General features: G+C 53.1%; 1 protein-coding gene across 2 annotated transcripts in view; it reads left to right on the forward strand.

The window, feature by feature from the left end:
* Positions 1-19,323, forward strand: part of ITPR3 (inositol 1,4,5-trisphosphate receptor type 3) — a 68,216-nt gene that overhangs the window by 8,765 nt on the left and 40,128 nt on the right. For both annotated transcript variants that reach the window (XM_025990750.2, XM_025990751.2), the window contains exons 2-3: positions 7,155-7,225; positions 18,676-18,797. In XM_025990750.2, coding sequence (XP_025846535.1) covers positions 7,155-7,225; positions 18,676-18,797 — 193 coding nt within the window. The remainder of the gene's footprint in view (positions 1-7,154; positions 7,226-18,675; positions 18,798-19,323) is intronic.

Below are 19,323 nucleotides of genomic sequence, written 5' to 3' on the forward strand. Positions count from 1 at the left end.
GCCTATTGGTCCAGAGTCTATCTCTCAGCCTTCGTCGGACTTCATGAAGTCATTCAACAAACATTTATTGATCCATGCTCATTTAAGTTCCATATACTGGCCCCTCTGGCGGCACATGGTGGATCCTTGGTACAGAAAGATTGGGAGAGGTTAAATAAATGGATGTTTTTGCAGGGATGCAGAAATGAATCTTTTCCCTGATGAGCCAGGGATCCCAGCGAGTGAACCTAGGTTCCTCTCCCAACCTTCTTCCCCACCTCCATCTAGTGGGTGTGACTTTGGGTATTTGGAGAAAGGGACTCCAAGGCCTGTGTCTACCACCAGCCAATCCCAGTATTCTAACAGTGGCTTCTTTGGGAGTGGCCTTCCTTGAGTCTGGCTTAGATTTGTGGGGCAGTGGCCAGTGTCCTGGACTGGAGTCAGAGATCTGGGGTCTGGAACTGGCTATTCCTTTGACTTGTTGTGTGACCTGGTCAGTTTCCCCTCTGTGCCTCAGTTTCCAAGATAGATTGGGGGGGTGCTGTCTATAGAGTCTCTGATTCCCTGTCCTGTGCTGCTCTGAGGGTGGCCATGCTGGTGGGTGCAGGCTTTGATTCAGACTCGTCTGATCGTCACTTGCTCCACCTCTAGCTCAATTCTTCCTCCTTATCTAATCTTTCCAGACAGCATTGACCTGCCCCACTGCCTTTCCTGTGGCTCCCACCTGGATCTCAAAGTGCAGCCAGGGCAAAATGGGGCCACTCAGGTCACTGGATGCATCTACCTTCCTCTTTTCCCCCAAAACAAGCTCTTGGGGTGCAGACCCCATGGGCATTTCAAGGACGGCACCCTCCTCCACAACTTTGTAGTGCAGACTTGTCAACCATCTCCTTTCAAAGGGTTCAGGGCAGGGCCCCCTGGGTGGCTCAGTGGTTGAATACCTGACTTCAGCCCAGGGCATGATCCCGGGATCCTGGGATCGAGTCCCGCATCGGGCTCCCTGCCTGGAGCCTGCTTCTCCCTCTGCCTGTGTCTGTGCCTCTCTCTCCCTGTGTCTCTCATGAATAAATAAATAAAATGTTTAAACAAAAAAAACCCCCAAACAACAAAGGGTCCAGGGCAGCCCTGAACACAGGCCTCCTGCCAGGCCCTCTCCACTTACCCTCATCCCACTGCCCACTTTGCTGATGGCCTCTTGGGCCCTGTGTAGTCCAGGATCAAACTGGCTTTGTGCCTCCCAGTGGGTAGAAGGCTCCTAGCAGGCTCTGTCCTCAAAGCTCCCAAGTGTCCTCTGGACAGGCCCTGAGGTGGGTAGATGCAGGGGTCTAGGACATAGTGGCCCCTGTCCTCAGGGCAATCAGCATGGTGGTTATGAGCTTCTTGACTCCACCTCGCCCATAATGGCTTTGTTGTAAGGTTTTGTTGAATGCATGGAGATCTAGCTTGTACATGTGCCATCAACTGACCAGCTCTGTGGGTGGGTGGGTGGGGCTGGGACTGGTGGTGTGGTGTTGAGTTTTACTCAGTGAACCTCACACTAAACTGTGGTGGGAATAGAATTAGGTATTGGATATAAAAACAGCTTATAAATTGAAACACGTTCAGCACATTGGAAGGTTGGATTTTCTACTGTGGTCGAGGCTGGGGTGCCACCTGCTTTTAGATGAGGGGCGATGTCCGTGGTAGGACCGGGCGGGGAAGTCTGCAGGAGCCTAGGCACGGCCTTGAAGAGGGCAGGACTTGGCAGGACTTGGCAGGACTGGGACAGGGCTTCTGGTGTGCAAACGCCTGGAGGTGGGACCAGGCGGGACGATGAGATCAGCGGCTGGCAGAGGGCGGGAGGTGGCCTTTCCCGGGACCTTGGGCGGAGACCGAGGCTCTGGGGAGGGCTCCGGGGAGGGTGAGGCGCTGGGCACTTTCTCCGGAGAGCTCAGCTCTGGTCCCAGCGCCGGGTGCGCACCCGAGGCCGGGCACCTGTGACCCGGGTCCGGCCAGTTTAATGAATACAGATGCCCCCGGTGGGGGAGAGTGCGGGGTGCGCCCCGGCCGCGGGTGCCGCGGGTGCCGCGGGTGCCGCGGGGCGGGGTGCGGGGTGCGGGGGGAGAGGCCGGGAAGCGCGGCCGCGGCGCACGTCACCTCCCGCCCCCGCGCGCACTTGCAGTCGAGACAGGCGGGGCGAGGCGGCGGGGCCACGGCTGCACGTGGGGCGGCGGGTTTCGCCGGGGGCGGGGCGGGCGGCGCCCAGCACCCAGCGCCCAGCGGAGCCCGCCCGGCCGCCCCGGCGCGCCCCCTTCTGAGGCGCTCCCGCCCGCAGAGCTTGGCCCGTCCAGTCGCGCGGCCTCGTCCTGGCCCCGTCTCCCTGCAGCCCGGCCTCGTCCTGGCCCCGTCTCCCTGCAGCCCGTCTGATCAGAGCGGCCTGCTCACCCCCGACGGCTTCGCAGGCGCTCGGGGACCGTGGGACTCTGCACGTCCTGCCAATGGCTTCTCTGCTTGCCGGCCACGGCCACGGGGGGAGCTGCCCTAGGCACCAGGTGGGAAATAAAGCGATGAGCAGGGCAAGGGGCCGCAGCCAGACGCTCGGCTCCTGGGGACGTCCCCAGGCCGCACTGACTGTGCTAGTCCCCCACCGCACGTGGAGGCTGCAAGCTGTGCAACGTTGGAACCAGGAGGAACCCCTCAAGTCCCCATCTACTGCCCTTGTTTTCCTGATACCTTCGGGGAACACCCCTGCCTCTTGTGTCCTCCCACTTTGCTTCTTTCCTCTGGTCCCTCCTACACAGTCCCTCAGCTGTGGACCGGAGGGTCCAGGATGGTTTCCTTCCTGACCTTGTTTGAAGCCCTCCTGGAGGCCATGTCCCCCTCCCGATCAATCCCTCCCTTCCCCTATGTGGTTGCAGCTCGCGCTCCCAAAATATACCATGCTTTGTAGACCACAGTGCACTGCCAGGGGCTGCGTGGAGCCGCCAGGGCTTCAGAAGCCATGCCAGGGTGGGAGGGGACAAGTGGACAGCCGCAGAAGGGCGGGCAGATTTGGGCCAGGGGGTTAGGAAAAGCATGCCAGGCATCTGAATTTTCGTGTGTTCTTCCTGCACGTGTGGCCCAGACAAGGAGTTTCCAGGGCTGCTGTGGAGGGGTCAGGGTAAGGATGGATTTCTCCTTGGTCAGACAAGCTCTGAGGAGGTGGCCTCCCCAAGGCTTGAGGCTGGACAAGATAGGGGCTGTTACGGGCTACCCCAGCCTGTCCTCAACCACACTCACTTCCATGATGCCCTGTGGCTGTCCAGCACCCTTGGCAGTGCCAGGTCCTAGGCCAGGGCCTCCTCCCATCCCCCATCCAAACATAGCCATTCGGGTTCCCTCCCTTCAGGGCTTTGCTAAGAGACAAGCAGCTAATCTGATTCCCTAATGTCTTACAGGAAACTCTATGAATTATTCAAGCCTCTGTATAGCTCCGGCCTCTTCTTTCGCACCTTCTCTGATTGGCCAAGCTCTGACCTGTTCTTTCCCTGAATTTGGACAAAATCCACAGCTGGTACCACCAGTTGGCACTAATACATATTCTGCATAACATTAACTCTTCTGAGTATGTGACTTGTCTTCCCAAGGAGATTTTTAAACTCCTCGAGTCAGGGACCTACCTTACCTTTTGCTTCTCAAATACTTTCCTCAGCAGCTAGTCAAATGAATTAATTCATTCCATGTATGTCCTCTCTGTACCAGGCAGTGGTCTAGATTCTGGGGATACAGCAGGAAGCAAAACAGACACATCCCTGTCCTCATGGATCTTCCATCCCAAGTGTAGGGGTGTTGTAACCAAAATAGATAAGTAAAATATACAACAGGTCAGGTGGTGAGAAATATTATGGGCATAGTGAGGCGGCGGCGGAGAATGAGGAGTGTGAGAAAGAGCAGTTCTGAGTTTTAAAACAGATAGGGAAGGCAGCCCGGTGGCTCAGCGGTTTAGTGCCGCCTTCAGCCCAGGGTGTGATCCTGGAGACCTGGGATCGAGTCCCACATCGGGCTCCCTGCATGGAGCCTGCTTCTCCCTCTGCCTGTGTCTCTGCCTCTCTCTCTCTCTCTCTCTGTGTGTGTGTCTCTCATGAATTAAAAACAAACAAACAAAACAAAACAACAACAACAAAAAAACAGATAGGGAGATGGGTGCCTGGGTGGCTCAGCAGTTTAGCGTCTGCCTTCCACTCAGGTTGTGATCCCAAGGTCCCGGGATCGAGTCCTATATCGGGCTCCCTGCAGGGAGCCTGCTTTTCCCTCTGCCTGTGTCTCTGCCTCTCTCTGTGTCTCTCATGAATCAATAAATAAAATCCTAAAAAAAGAAATGAAAATGAAATGGTTAGGAAGGGAGGGTGTTCAGGAGAATGGCCATTTGAGTGGGGATCTGAAGGAGGTGAGGGAGGGAGCCAGAAGGGTGTCTGAGGGCAGACAAAAGAACTAGTGCCGAATCTCCTGGAAGGTTTGAGGAACCTAGGGGAGTGTGGGCTGGAGTGAAGTGGGCAGGGGGTAGAGGGAGGGGATGAGGTCAGAGAGGTGAGGGCTGGGTCATGTAGGTTCAGGCCATTGTGAATTCTTGGCTTTTACTCAGATGGGTAGTTCTGGAGGGTTCTGAGCAGAGGATGTTCCTGATTTGACTCACCTTTTAAAGTAAAGGTGTGAGGCATGTGTGTGTGCTGTGTGGAGAACAGGTCTTAGGGAGAAGAGGGGGGCACATCAGGAGGTCAATGAGGAGGCAGTTACTCACATCCAGGTGATAGCTGGTGGGGGCTTGGGTCAGGTGGTGGTGGCAAAGATGAAAAGTGGTCAGATTCCACACAGATCTGGAAGATAGAACCTGCAGGGTTTCCTCCCATATTGGGTGTGAGAGGTGAATGGAAGAGGAGCTAAAGAGTGGCTCAAGGTTTTTTGGCCGCAGCAGTGAGAAGGATGGATTGCCACCAACTGAGATTGGGAGGACTTTAAGAGGAGCCCATTTAGGTGGCAGACGAGGAGCTCAGTTTTGAACCTGTTGAGTCTGAGATCCCCGTGGTCAGCCAAGCAGAGGTGTTAGATGTAGCATCTGGTCTTTGCGGGGGAGATGGATATGGGAGTCATTGATGAGTGTCTGAGTGGTCCTTTGAATCTGTGAGTGTGGCTGAGATGTGCAAGGGTATGCGAGCAGATAGCAGAGGGAAGAGGGCCAAGCTCTGAGCCAGTGCTGCGGGCCAGAGAGAGGGAATGAGACCAAAGGGTCCTCCTCACAGAGCAAGCTGCCTCTCTGCTCCCCATCATTGTGAGGTCCTACACAACATCTGCTCTGACGCTTCTCAGCCGGCTTCAAAACCAACCCTTCTGCTTGCTGGCTGTGTGTCCCTGGCCAGATTGTTTACCTCTCTGTACTCTGGCTTCCCTGCTCACCAAATGGAAATAATAACAAAGTGGATTTAGAAAATTAAATAATGATATATGAAAACATTAGAAACAAAATCCTGCTTGCTTTCATTATTCTTATTGATGACATAAGTGCTGTTGATGCCAAAGAGAAAAACAGGGTCCTGTCCTCAAGAAGCCCATAGTGTAGACATGGCAACTAGTTGCAGTAGGAAGAGACATGGCAACAGGAGAGGCCAGGACCCGGGCGCCTGGGTGGCTCAGTGGTTGAGCGTCTGCCTTCAGCTCAGGTCATGATCCCGGGGTCCTGGGATCGAGTCCCACATCGGGCTCCCAACAGGGAGCCTGCTTCTCCCTCTGCCTGTGTCTCTGCCTCTCTCTGTGTCTCTCATGAATAAGTGAATAAAATCTTTAAAAAAAGAGAGGGGGGGGGCAGGACCAGGTGCTTCGGGAACATGGAGGAAGGAGGCCCAGCGGGAAGGAGGGCACTGGCACTGGCCAAGGAAGTTTTCACAGACTAGAGGGAGGGTCTGAGTGTGGAAGAATTAAGTGAGGTCTGCTAGGCCTGGGTCTTGGTGGGAAGCCAGGATGGGTTGGGCATGAACAGCATTGTAGGCTGCCACTGCAGAGGTGGTCACCTCTGTAGAGATGAGAGCTCCAGGGACCTTGGGATCAACTGGAGATTTAGCATGGTTGGAGCAAGAAGTTGTGAGGCTAGCTAGGGAATGGATAGAGGTCAGACCACAAAAGACCTTGTTAGCCAACCCAAGGAGGGGAGGAGAAGGAGGTTTTGGAATCAGCTCTTTGACTTCAGGCAAATTATCTCACCTTCAAAGTCAGTTTCCTCCTCTGTTAAATGGTGTTAATGACTAGACCCTGGGAGGAAGTTGGTGAGAATTCATAGGGAACAGTTGTGAAGTGCTGAAATAGACCTGGCCTCTGAAATGGTGGATCTTCATCATCACTGTATCCTAGAGGCTGGGATGGCATTGAAGACTTTCAAATGCAGGAATGGAAGGAAGGGTAGATGAGTGGGTGAGTGAGTGGGTGGATGGATGGATTGGTGGCTGGCTGGATAGATAGATGGGTAGGTGGGTAGATGTCCTCCAGAGATTCAGGATTAATCCCAGTTGTAGTTTAAGGGGGGGAGGGGATTTGGGGCCCTAGGATAGGCCTATAGGGAGGGAATGGAATGCAGCCTGACTGAGGTTGAGAAAGTGCAAGGTTCATTGTCCTGTCTTGGAGACCAAAGGACCATCCCCCTAGTTTGAGGTCTCATACACTTCTGTTTGTCTATCTCTAGTGTCTCTCTGCCTCTGTTTGTATCCTACTTATTTTTCTGATTCTATTTATCTTTTCTGTTCTCTTTCTCTGTCTCTCCCTTCTGATCTGACTTCATCTCCGTCTCTCTTAGCGCCTTTCCCTCTCCTTCCTCCATTACCCACTGCCCTTAGGTCTGGGCAGCAGGGTCTCAGGGCTTTCACGGGAGTTGCATCTACAGCATGTGGCAGCCCAGGCTGGAGGAGACCCCCCTCACAAGACAGCTCTAGCTCTGTCAGGCAGAGGCGTGGCCTGGGTGTGTCTCTGTGCTTTTCCTGGGGTTCCCCAGCCCCAGCCCCCAAAGACCTTGCCTTCTAACCTCTGTGCCAGGAAAGGGAAAGCCTTGATGCGTTGGGGGGGAGTGTGACAGTGATGGAGAGGGATTTTTTGGAGGCTTCCCTGGTGCCCTGGCATCCCCTGCCCTGGGGAGATGGCGTCTTCCCTCCCACTGACCGAGCTGCCTTGTCCCTCAGGTTGGTGGATGACCGCTGTGTGGTGGAGCCGGCCGCGGGGGACCTGGACAACCCACCTAAGAAGTTCCGAGGTGAGACTCCCTCCCCTCCGAGGCTGTAGGTCCTGGACCTGGGACGAGCCCGTTCAACCCCAGCCAGCGCCCCCACGGCCCAGCAGCCCTCATGCTGCTCTCTGTGGAAGCCCCCCATGGTTGTCTAGGGGTCGCCCCCAACTTCTCAAGGGCTTACCCCTTCTGGCAGAAAGCCGTCCTCCTGCAAACTCCCCATCAGCCACAGGCCACCTTTGTCTGCCTGACTGGGCATTTTCTTAGCTGGCGGGGGTGGGGAGAATTTCCTCAGGCTTCAGGAGGCCCAGGGTGAGAGCTCTTCCTGGGGGCTTCTGGTCTCCTCATCTGCCTGGTGAGGTTGTTGGGCCCTTCTCCTGCCCCCTGCTGTGTCCCCAGCCCCATGTGGATGATGCCAGCCCTGGGGGAACTCATGGATCCCGGGCAGGGCCCTGCTGGCTGACATTGGGCAGGGGCCTTCGTTCGCGGGGCCTCCGTGTCCTCCGTGGTCAGTGGGCTCCTCAGCCGCCCCCAGGCCCAAGGGCGCTGAGAGAATTAAATGATATCCTGCTGTCACCGTGCCCAGCCGGGGGGAGGTATTGTTGTGATTGCCTATGAGGCTGAGACAGACAATCAGACGGATCCTGGGCGTGGTGGGCAGGGTGGGAGCAAGCAGGGACATGCCGGGCTGCTGCCACCTTGCCTGCCCACGTGGCTGCTCCTCTGGGGAGAGATTAGCCGGGATTGTCCTCCAGGGGGATGCTGGGAGGAAAGCGGGGTTTAAGATAATCCTGTGGCATCCTTGGCCGTCTGTCTGCTGGGGCCTTGCCCATCCACCGGAGGGTGGAGGAGAGGGAGGGGGACCCTCCTCGCCCGCAGGGGGGCCCTGTACCTGCTGTTCTGCTTCTGCTTTTCTCCCAGGCCTCTGAGTGGGTCTGTGTGGGGGTCTCAGATCAGGCTGTGCCCAGGTGTGTGGGAACCGCCTCTGGCACTGGACATGCCTCACCACTGAACACGCCTCGGCCCTGCACCATCTGGCCCCGCTGCCCTCCTGCTGTTTTCATGTATCTATCTCTGCACCTTTATACTCGTTCCCTCCGCCTGGAAGGTTCTTGCTCCAAATACTCACCTGGCTTGCAAGGCCGTCTCCTGTCCTCAGTGGGCCCGTCCCTGATCACCCCATATAAAATTGCACCCCTATCTCTCTTCCCTGCTTTCCCTCTCTTCACGGCATGAGTCTGACACACTCCGCGTCTTTTAGTTATTTGTTTTCCATCCGTGGAGCTAGAATGTCAGCTCCACCAGAGCAGGTATTCTGGTTGTTTTGTTCACTGTTTCAGTGGGTGGTACACATCTGAGGAATAAATGCAGGCAGCAGCCACTCCTTAGGCTTCCTCCCACCCCTGCCACCTCTCTCAGGCCTGGCTGCTCTAGTTCCCATTGCTGTGATGACCTGTCCGGAATCTCTCAGCTGAACCCAGCCTTGAAGGCACTGGGCCCGGGCTTTGGGGATTTCAGGGTGCTTGTGCGGGGTGTCCTGCTTGGAGGCCCAGCTCTGACCATGCCTGCATCTGGGTCCTGATGATTGAGACGGGGCCTGTGTCTCTCCTGGAGGCAGAAGTAGTAGAACTTTGGGGACGCCTGGGTGGCTCGGAGGTTGAGCATCTGCCCTCGGCTCAGGGTATGATCCCGGGGTCTGGAGATCGAGTCCTGTATCAGGCTCCTCACACACAGCCTGCTACAGGCTTCTCCCTCTGCCTGTGTCTCTGCTTCTCTCTCTCTGTCTCGTGAATAAATAAATAAAGTCTTTAAAAAAAATAGAAGTAGGAGAGCTTTGAAGCCACTGACAGAGGGGCAGATTTCCACTCTAGTTGGGGGATTTAGGTAAATTCTTGGGAAGAAGTTAGTAAGGGTGAGGGTCCCCAGGGTGGGCTGTGCCAGGGCAGAGAGGGGACTGGAAAGGGAAGGTGTGTGCATGTGTCAAGGTGTATGTAGCCAGCCGTGTGGTGTGGCAGTGGTGACAGGGAGGTGGGTGTGACAGAGAAAGATTTGCCCTAGAGTTCCAGTGGACAGAGTTTGGGACCAATTTCTGACACAAAAAAGCCACTCAGCAGAACAAATGCTCTTTTGACTTCTCATCCTCCTCTCCCATTGGTCCTTCTAGTCTCTTCTTTCTCTTCCTCTCCATTATCCCAAAGCCTGTGAGTGGGGCCCTCCCCAAGGTCGGGGTGGGGGGAGAGGGAAATGCCCCATGGTCCCTGTGGCCTCACCGTGCCCAGCCAGCTCAGAGAGGTGGGAGAGGGGACTCAGCCTCCAGTCTCCTCCCTGCCCTCTCTGCCCCAGGTGTCCTGAGGCAGAGGCCCATCTGAACTCCCTGTGGCCCTATTTGGACCTGAGAAAAACTGATCTTCTGATACAGAACCCAGGCTCTGTGCAGCCCAGTGGCTGGTGGGTACAGTTGAAGTGTTAGAACTTGGGACAAGAGACATGGCCTCCAACGTGTTCATTTTGACTGAAGCCCGGAGGAGAGAAAAGCAGAGCTTGGCCTCACACCTGGGAGTCCTGGTTCTAATTGTTCTGCATCTCTCCCTAAATACCCTGGACTGGAAGGAGGTCCTGGCAGGGCCATGGGGACCATGGCAGGTGTGTTGGCTAGATGTTGTTAGAGATGGCTGTGTCCTGAGGCTCCATAAGTACTGTCCTGCCATCCTGGGCTGGACCCCACCATTGCAAGGAACTCTGGTTTCACCCTTTCTCTCGCTACAGCTTGGTTGTCCTCACATGCTGACCCTGGAGGCCCCCAGGCTGAGTGGGCAAAGCCCAGTGAAGCTCCCAGCCTGCCTCCATCAGCCCCTGATTGGCTTCTTGGTTGTGGTTTCAGCTCTAACCATCATCTGAGGCCATTCCAAGCCCTCACATGTTCTGGGAATTCTTCCCAGAGTCTGCAGGCTGTGGGGAGGCTCAGGCTACTGGTGCTCCGATGTGTAGGGCACCCCACTCCAGCCCACCATCCCTGACCTTTGCTTTGCTGTAGGAGTCGTGGGGTGATGGCTGCTCTGAGTTGTGTGCTGCTGACTGGGTCCAGGGCCTGGGCATGTTCCCTCCCATGTGGGGGCATGGGGAGGGGCAGCTCTCGCCTCCCAGTCTACCTTAGGGAAGCTCAGAGCCCATACACCAAGATACAGGGACCCCAGGAATGTATGTAGGGGCCACTTACTCCCCGAGACCGTTGCAGTGGGGAGTTGGTGTTGGGGAGGAGGCTGATGAACCGGCCTTCCTGTGTTTATATGGCTGGGTGCCCCCCATCTCCCCCAAGCTGTGCTTCTGCTCTACATGTCCTGCCTTCCAAGCCCAGTTTATTGGTTTTTTTTATAATAATAATAATATTATTATTAATATTCTATATATATGGGGGGGGCTGGGGGAGCACAGCTAGGAGGAGGAGCTGAGGGGAAGGGAGAGGGAAACAGTCTCCAGCAGACTCCACCCTGAGCGCAGAGCCTGATGCGGGGCTCCATCCACGTCCATGAGCCCTGACCAAGGGTTGGACTCAATCGACCGACTTACCTAGGTACCCCCAGACCTTGTCATTTTTAAAGCATCTTATGCCTGTCGCTGAGGCCCTCGGTCCTCTCCCTGACCCCTCTCCCCTCCTTCCCTCTCCAGAGGCAAATACTCATCAGAAATTGATGTGTATCGGGGTGCCTGGGGGGCTCAGTCAAGTCAGTGTCTGCCTTTGGCTCAGGTCATGATCCTGGGGTCCCGAGATGGGGCCCCATGTTGGGCTCCTTGCTCAGGGGGAACTCTGCTTCTCCCTCTCCCTCTGCCCCTCCCCCCATCCCCTGCTCATGCTTTCTCTCAAGTAAATGAGTAAAAGCTTAAAAAAAAAAAAAAAAAAAAAGAAATTGTTGTGTATCATTCCAGAGCCTGATTTTATACTTTCGCTATTAATACATAGGGCTATTATAACTAACACAGAGTATTTCCCATTTTTATAACCCTGTATATTAAATTTTTTCTGCACATTTTTCATTCTGCACTTTAAAAAAATATTTTCTTTATTTGACATGGAGAGAGAGAGAGCACAAGCAGGGGAAGTGGCAGGCAGAGGCAGAAAGGGAGAAGCAGACCCCCTCCCCCCCGAGTGGCAATCCAGATGTGGGACTCAATCCCAGGACTCTAAGATCATGACCCGAGCCAAAGGCAGACGCTCAACTGACTGAGCCACCCAGGCGTCCCTATTCCGCATTGTTTTTGAGATTTCTCCATGTTGATGCATGTGGCTCTACTTCATCTGGTTAATTGCTGTGTAATATTCCACTGGGTGAATAAACTGCAAGCCGTTTATCCTTTCTCCTGTGGATGGACATTTAGCTCATCTCCAGCTGTTGGCAGCTGGCAGCCATGCTGCAGTGAGCATTCCCATACATGTCTCCGTGGGCCCGTGTGCCGGAGAGTTTCTTGGGTGTGTTCCGAGGTAGGGGGAGCCCTGGTGTGAGGAGGCCCTTTTGAGCCTTCCTCTGGGACTGTGTGTGCTCATCCCCCTACAGATTGTGGGTGTGCCCCCCCCACCCTACCCCACTCCCACCCGCGATCTTGCCACACCTGGTTCTGTCCCACTTAAATTTCTTCCAGCCTGCTGGGTGTGAGATGGCATCTCACTGTGGTTTTAATTTGCATTCCTCTGATGACTAGTGAAATGGAGCATCTTTTCATGTTTATTGGCCACTTAAAATTCTGTACTTACCTGCCCACCCTCTCCTGCACCCTCAGTTTATAAAAGTAATGCAAACACTTTCCAGGGGCAACCATATAGAAAAACAGACTTAGTAATTTATTCATATGGTTAAAACATCAAAACCTTGTACAAAGAAGTATAGAGGGTCTGCTCCCACCTGTGTGGTCTCCTCACTTCCCTCCTCTACCATGATCCCTGCCAGTGACCACTTTCCTGAGTTACTTATGCTTCTTCCAGGTTTCTTCAAATATAAACATATATTCAGGATCCCACCCCTTACTTTTTTTACTCAAAGGTAGGATTCTGTATACACCATTCTGTTTTTTGTTGTTCTTACTTTATAAAGCTTACTATGGATCCTACTGGAGACCTTTTCATATTAGCATATAGAGATTTCTCTGTTTTTTCCTTCATTTAAACACTCATTTTTGTTCTGTATCCCGGACAACTGTGTGAAAATAGTGCTTCTACAACTTGCCTGGTTTGAAACATTTAGAAAATATTTATTTTTAAATTGTGGTAAAGATCCATAACAAAGCGTTTCCATCCTTGGACACCTGGGTAGCTCAGTGATTGAGCATCTGCCTCTGGCCCAGGTCGTGATCTTGGGGTCCTGGGATCGAGTCCTGGATCAGGCTCCCCACAGAGAGCCTGCTTCTCCCTCTGCCTATGTCTCTGCCTCTCTCTGTGTCTCTCATGAATAAATAAATTTAAAAAGAAAAAGTTTCCCATCTTTAACCATTTTTAGGTGTATGGTTCAGTGGCATTAAGCACATTCTCACTGTTTTACAGCCACCACCACCATCCAGGAACTTTTGTCTTCCTATAAAACTGAATCTCTAAACTGTTAAATAATTACCACCGCATCCCTCCTCCCTAGCCACCATGCTACTTTCCATCTCTATCAATTTGACTATTTCAGTACCCACATGAGTGGAATCATCCAATATTTGTCCTTTGGTGACTGGCTTCTTTTGCTTAGTATGACAGCCTCAAGGTGTACTCACGTGTAGTGTGTGTCAGAATTTCTGACCTCTCTCTCTCTTTTGCAGCTGCAGAGCATTCCATTATGTGGCTCTGTTGGAATGTATTTAGCCAGTCCCCTCTGATGGGCACTTGGGCTCTTCCTAATCTCCATCTTCCCCAATAGTGCTGCGGGAGAAGACCCTTGTCCCTTGTCATGTTGTACAAACGGAGGTGCGCTCTTGGAAGGTGGACCAGCAGCGAGATGGCTGAGTCGAGGGGCAGGGGCAGCTGGAATCAGTGTGGTAGGAGAAGGCAGCCCCTTCCAACTCTCCATTGTTCCTTCCGTTCCCTCCCAGATCTCTCAGTGTTTTAGCTCATTCCAGGAGAATTTAGCTCCCTCAGCCACTCCTCCACTTCCTCTGCCCCATCCTCCCTAGGCAGCCTGGTGGCCATTCCCCATTGTCACCTGCAGGAACCCAGGGATCATCAGTTCCACCTTCATTTCTCTGCAGCCAGCAACCCCGGATGCTGCCCCACACCCCCTCCCTCTGCTATCAGGTGCTCTTTCAGTTTTACATAGAGACTGAACAACCTTGCCTTTCTCTTCTGTAACCACAATGAAGTCTTCCGTGTTTTGTTCAATAGGTCGAGTCTCTGTCGAAAATAATTAGAAGCAGATGTTTACATGAGTTACACTGAGCTTATATGTGACTATGACTGTAGAACTTTATTCCCTGTGCAGAATACTCAGCACTGGTACTTTTCAATCTTATCGGAGCAGCAGAACTATTTGGGGTCAGGGGTGCCTTTACTAATGCATACCCCTCAGGCTCATGAATCTATGCAGGACCTGGGAGTTTGTATTTTTTTTAAGATTTAATTAATTTATTTCATTTTACTTATTTTATTTTTAAGATTTTATTTATTTACTCATGAGAGACACAGGCAGAGGGAGGAGCAGGCTCCATGCAGGGAGCCTGATGTGGGACTCCATTCTGGCACTTTGGGATCATGCCTAAGCTGAAGGCCACCCAGATGTCCCTAATTAATTTATTTTAAAGAGAGCATGAACTAGGGGAGGGTTAGGGGGAGAGGGAGAGAGAATCTCAAGTAGACTCCATGCTGAGTGCAGAGCTTGACCCAGGACTCGATCTCATGACCTGGGATTATGAACTGAGCTGAAACCAAGAGTCAGATACTCACCTGACTGAGCCACCCAGGTGCCCCAGGAGTTTGTTTCCTAAAGCTTCCCCACTGGCAGTAGCTTTTGGAGTATTACAAACTTGAGTTTAAGGGAAGGTCACTCGACTTCATTTACTATGTGAATATCCTCTTGTCTGCAGCCTCACAGGCCCTGTGCCCCCTCAACCGCAAGTTCATGTCCCCCAACACACACAGTCCTTACTGTTGGAGTCCTCTCTGGACCCAGACTTTTCTCTTGGCCTTCGATGCTGCTGCTCCGGTGTGAGCCCAGTCTCCTGGCCACCCTCCCATCTTTCTTCTTCTCTGCCTTTCTGCCCTGTGGTTTGGTGAGAAGAAAGGTTCCAGCCCCTTCTGGGGTCCTGGCAGGGCTGCCTTTGGGCCGAAAGCACCGTGAAATCATGGAGGTGTGTGTAGAGATGGGCCACAGACGTTTTAGGGGACTCAAGTCATTCGTTCATCCAACAAGCATTTCCTGACAGGTATTATGGGCAAGGCTCTAAGGGAGATCTGTGTGTGAGAGAAAGAGACAGTTTTGACAAGTGCTAGGGAGTCTGTTTCCAAGACAGACAGGAGAGTCAGGAGTAGGGAGGGCTCATTTCTGGCTTCCTTCCCACTCCCAGGATGCTCCTAGGCGGGGTGTTTCATTCAAACTCAGGCTCTGACCCTTTAGTGGCCGTGTGAGGTCCCTCTAATGGGGCTCCACCATCCTTTAAAGACCTGCATAGAATAGAATTTGAGTGCATCACCATAGGAGGGGTCGTTCATATTTCATTAATTCTTCCTTCAGCTCCTTCCTTCCTGTTAAATATGTTCAAGGAGTTTTAAATGTGGTTATTGAAGCTTTCTTATTTCTAGAGATTCCATGGCGTTCTTTTTCAGCCTTTGATGTTACTTATGTTACTTTTTATAGTTCCCTCCTCTCTGCAGGGATCTTCAAAGTTTTGTGGATTTAAGCAGAGTAGGCTATCTGTTCTACAGATGTTGTCTGTGCCTGAAGTCTCTTCGCGTCTGTTTCTACTCTCTGTTTGGTGGGTTGGTTCTCTCTCATGACAGCTAGTTCCTGAGAGTTCCTGGTTAGCTTTGACGGCACACTGGTTATTCTGTTTGAAAAATTTGGTGTGACTGGTTGTGGACTAGGAGGAAGGTACCTTTCTCCAGAGAGGACGGGGGTGTGTGTATCCTATTATGAGACTCCTGGTGCTCCACTTGTCCAAGACTGCCTGAAGCTGGGCTCAGGTTTGGGGTTTCTGCAGCATCCAGGAGATTCTAGCAAGGCTCTGGTTTCTAGAAGGAGCTGTTCTGCCTCGGGTTCAGCCTTCACTTGGGGGTGTAGCCCTGTGCAGTTCCAGCTTATTGAACGGAGGGTATCCTCTTAGATTCTTACCTTCTGTGGGCCTGGGTTTGGATTTCTGCACCACCACCCTCCATCACCTGATGAAACCATCCAAATAAAAGCCTATTTCTGGAGTCAGTGAATATCCTCAGGGTGAAAGTAGCTTGGGTGTTTCTATATCTTTCTGACTTCCCTTTGATCCTCTGCTTGGACCCAATAATTCTTCACTATTTTGTCAGTTCTTTAAGAAGTCTTAAAATAATATCCATTTGAAAAACCCAGTTGTGTTAGTTGCTTTCTGGTTGGATTGATCCAAAATATATCATAACCATGGTTTTTAGCCCTGTCAGAGCCTGCCCCCCTTACCAGGGACAGAAGCCCCTGCCATGTTGTTTCATGAAATGGTGATCCAAAAATATATTTCCTGGGTGAGCCAGTTCAGAAAGCTTGAGAACCTCTGCTCTAGGGCGACCTGGGGCAGCATCTCTCTTTCCTTCTGTTCTCCTTTCTGGATTGGGAGTGGTGGGGGTGTGGAGGAGTAGGGGTGCAGGGAGACCAGGGATCTCATGATCGCCAAGACCTGCGGGCTCCAGGCTCATTCAGACACAGGGCTCTGGCCTGCCTCCGCCCATCCCAGTTGGCCAGACCCCAAGTGTGACTGGCTGCTCTCACTTCACTACGCCTTCCACCACTCTCTTGCCCGTCCCTCCATTTGCAGTGCCTCATCCCTTTCCTCCCTTCTTGGCTATAAATTCAGCCCCATCTCATCCACATGAGAGAGTCATTTCTAGATGCATGCATTCATCTGGCAGATATTCGCTGAGCCCCAGGCTAGAGGCTGGGGACACGGTGATGAGCTCCACATGGCCCTGCCCACCTGCAGGTGAGCCTGTCAGAATCAGAGTATTATGAAGTAGAATTCAAAAATAACACAATCGATGCATGTCTATCTTTATGCAATATAAAATGGGCGTCCAGGGACAGGGTCTGAGTGACCCTGGAGCTGGGAGGAGGGAGCGAGGTCAATGCAATGTCCTAAGTGTGATAAAAAAGAATAAAGGGGAGCAGTTTATAATGAAGTAATACACATTTTAGAAGTAGATGTTGGACACAACTAGAAGACCCAAGGAAGCAGTCAGAGCTTGCCTGTGAATCATGAATAGGGCAGCCACACACGCAAGCATGTGGCCCAGCCACGAGTGATACATTCTCTGAAACAGCAAAACAAATGAAAAGGAAAACAAAAAAACTCCTGGTAAAATTGGAACAATACAAAGAACACAAATTCCCTCAGTTTATATCTGAGTTGCATTCCCAAACAATTCAGCATTTGCTAAAACCATGCAGAAAATGCTTTGTGTTTCTGTGTGCCCCTCTGGGCTCACAGCCCTGCCCGCGGCTGTCTACCTGCCAGTGTGTGGCAGGATGCTCTCGGCAGGAGTCATGCCGGACAATATTTATGGTGCAGGTGGTCAGCATCCCTGTCCTGACCACTGAACGCCCACTGTTACCTTTACTGAGACAACCACTTTTCCCTACCCCTTTGCAAAACAATCCCTGGCATGGTCCCCTTCTCCGACTTCTGCTGGGAACCGGTGGCCTCCATGTGGTAACTGGGGGACCTGGGGAACCCTTGGGAGCTCCAACCCAGCCTGAAGAAGCAGTAGGACTTTCTGGAGGGGGTGACACCTGAGCTGCTTCTTGAGGACTAAGCAGGTCCTTGTAAAGACATACTCTCCCCAGCAAACTGAGTGCTTATTTCCAGAAGTGATGGCCGTTCGTGCTGGTGGTGCCAAGGTGGGCCAGGCATGGCAGGCCTTGGTGACTCTATCCACTTATGGAATTGTCGTGTTTCCCCCCTCCCTTCTTGGAAGTTCTGTCTTTGAATTTTGACTCATTCAGTCTTTCTGCCTGTTCGTGGGCTAGATAGAAAACCCAGTTTTGCTTTTAGTTCCTGGGGGCTGGATGACCAGCTCTGACCCGAGCAGGCATCTAGCCTTCTTTCGGAGGGCAGAAGGAGAGGGCCTGAAGGAGGGGCTCCCCAGCAGCTCCCTTCCAGGTGCTCCAGCACAGCCATCCCTGTCCTGGGCACATGCCCCTGGAGCCTGAGCAGTCATGCAGGGGTCTCACGGGCCATGAACCCAGCTCCCTGTCCAGGCTGTGATTCCCTCCTGTGACAGGGAACTTGCTGCCTCGTAGCACAGCCCATGGCATTGTCAACACGGCCCAGCCACTGTGCTAGCACTTCCCCATGACCCAGAACCTTCCATCTCCTCCTGCCACACATTTTATTTATTTCAGAGAGAGAAAGCAAGAGACAGAGCACGAACAGAGGGGGAGGGGCAGAGGCAGAGGGAGCCGCAGACTCCCCCCTGAGCAGGGAGCCTGCTGTGGGGCTCGATCCCGGGACCCCAGGATCATGGCCTGAGCCGAAGGCAGATGCTTAGTCCACTGAGCCACCCTGGTGCCCCTGCCGTGCTTTAGAATAGGATTTTCCAACTCATGCCTCCTTTGGATAAGTAGAAACATCGGACGCCCTGTCTGGAATTTGGGCTTACGTAAAATCATAGGTGTTTTGTCTACTTTGCAAAATAAAAATAAGAATGGTGAAGCTGCTTCTGAAATTTTGGTGGGCTCGATGTCAGGTCAAGATCCCTGGAAGCAGAGCCGATTAAGGAGGGGTCTTGAGAGGACGGAGTGAGGGAGCCTTGCCCATTCAGGGCGGGGGAAGAGCCAAGCAAGGATGTGGTTTCAGGGCGAATAGGAACCTCAGCCTGGTCCTGCAGGTATTTGGGGAGTGACTAGCAGTGCAGACAGGTCACCTCCAGAGGCCAGATGGTTCTGTGCCTGTGTCAGCCACTTGGAGCGAGCTGCTCCTGAGCCATGTGGGGGATAGGCTATAACTTCCCAGGCATCTGTGGGCGACAAGGCAGTGGGTCAGAGAAGGATGGCAGGTATTAGCTGGCAGCCACCAATGTCCACAAAAGCTAGCACGGATGGGACAAGGGGTGGGGCCCCAGGAGCCTCTGATGAATCTGCCATGGGGGAGAGGGCCCGTGTCTGCCTTCCATGTGGGATCTTGCTCTCATGCCCTCTCCAAGTTCTTCGGGGTTATTCCAACCACTAGCTCTCCACCCTGGTGGGGCAGGGAGGCTGAGGAGGGATGGGGAGAGTGGAGGTGCGATTGGGGGCCGGGTCACGGGCCGAGCCCCGCGTGAACTGATCGCCCTCCCACAGACTGCCTCTTCAAGGTGTGTCCCATGAACCGCTACTCGGCCCAGAAGCAGTACTGGAAGGCCAAACAGACCAAGCAGGACAAGGAGAAGATCGCCGATGTGGTCCTTCTCCAGAAGTTGCAGGTGGGTGTGCTCAGGTGTGCAGCTGCCTGTGTACTGCGGGAACTGGGCACACACTGGGGGCCCGCTGCTCATCGAAGCCAAAGGGGGCCGTGGCCTAGTCAAAAACCCCAGTATGCGAGCGATGGGTATGCTGGGCTGTGAATGAGGTGAGAGAGGGGAAGTAGAGTGCTTTCCCGGTGATCCGCTCGTCTCTATGACCTCTGTGCTAGTTAGGAGAAGGTGCTCCTTCCTCCAGGCTGGCATAGCCCTCTGCTCCGGGCACATGGCTCAGTGAGTGGAATGTGGACTAGATTTCAGCTCCCCCACAACCCTTCAGCTGAACATTGTGGTGCAGTGAACAGCCTGAACATGGAGTTACCAGTAGTTCCTGGTGACAGTGGCTGGCTCCAGGGAACCTGATTTGAGAGCCAGTCATTTTTTTTTTTTTTTTAAGATTTTATTTATTGGGACAGCCAGGGTGGCTGAGCAGTTTAGCGCTGCCTTCAGCCCAGGGCGTGATCCTGGAGTCCTGCAATTGAGTCCCACG

Source organism: Vulpes vulpes, chromosome 1 (genome assembly GCF_048418805.1).
Source record: "Vulpes vulpes isolate BD-2025 chromosome 1, VulVul3, whole genome shotgun sequence".
Taxonomy (NCBI): Eukaryota; Metazoa; Chordata; class Mammalia; order Carnivora; family Canidae; genus Vulpes; species Vulpes vulpes.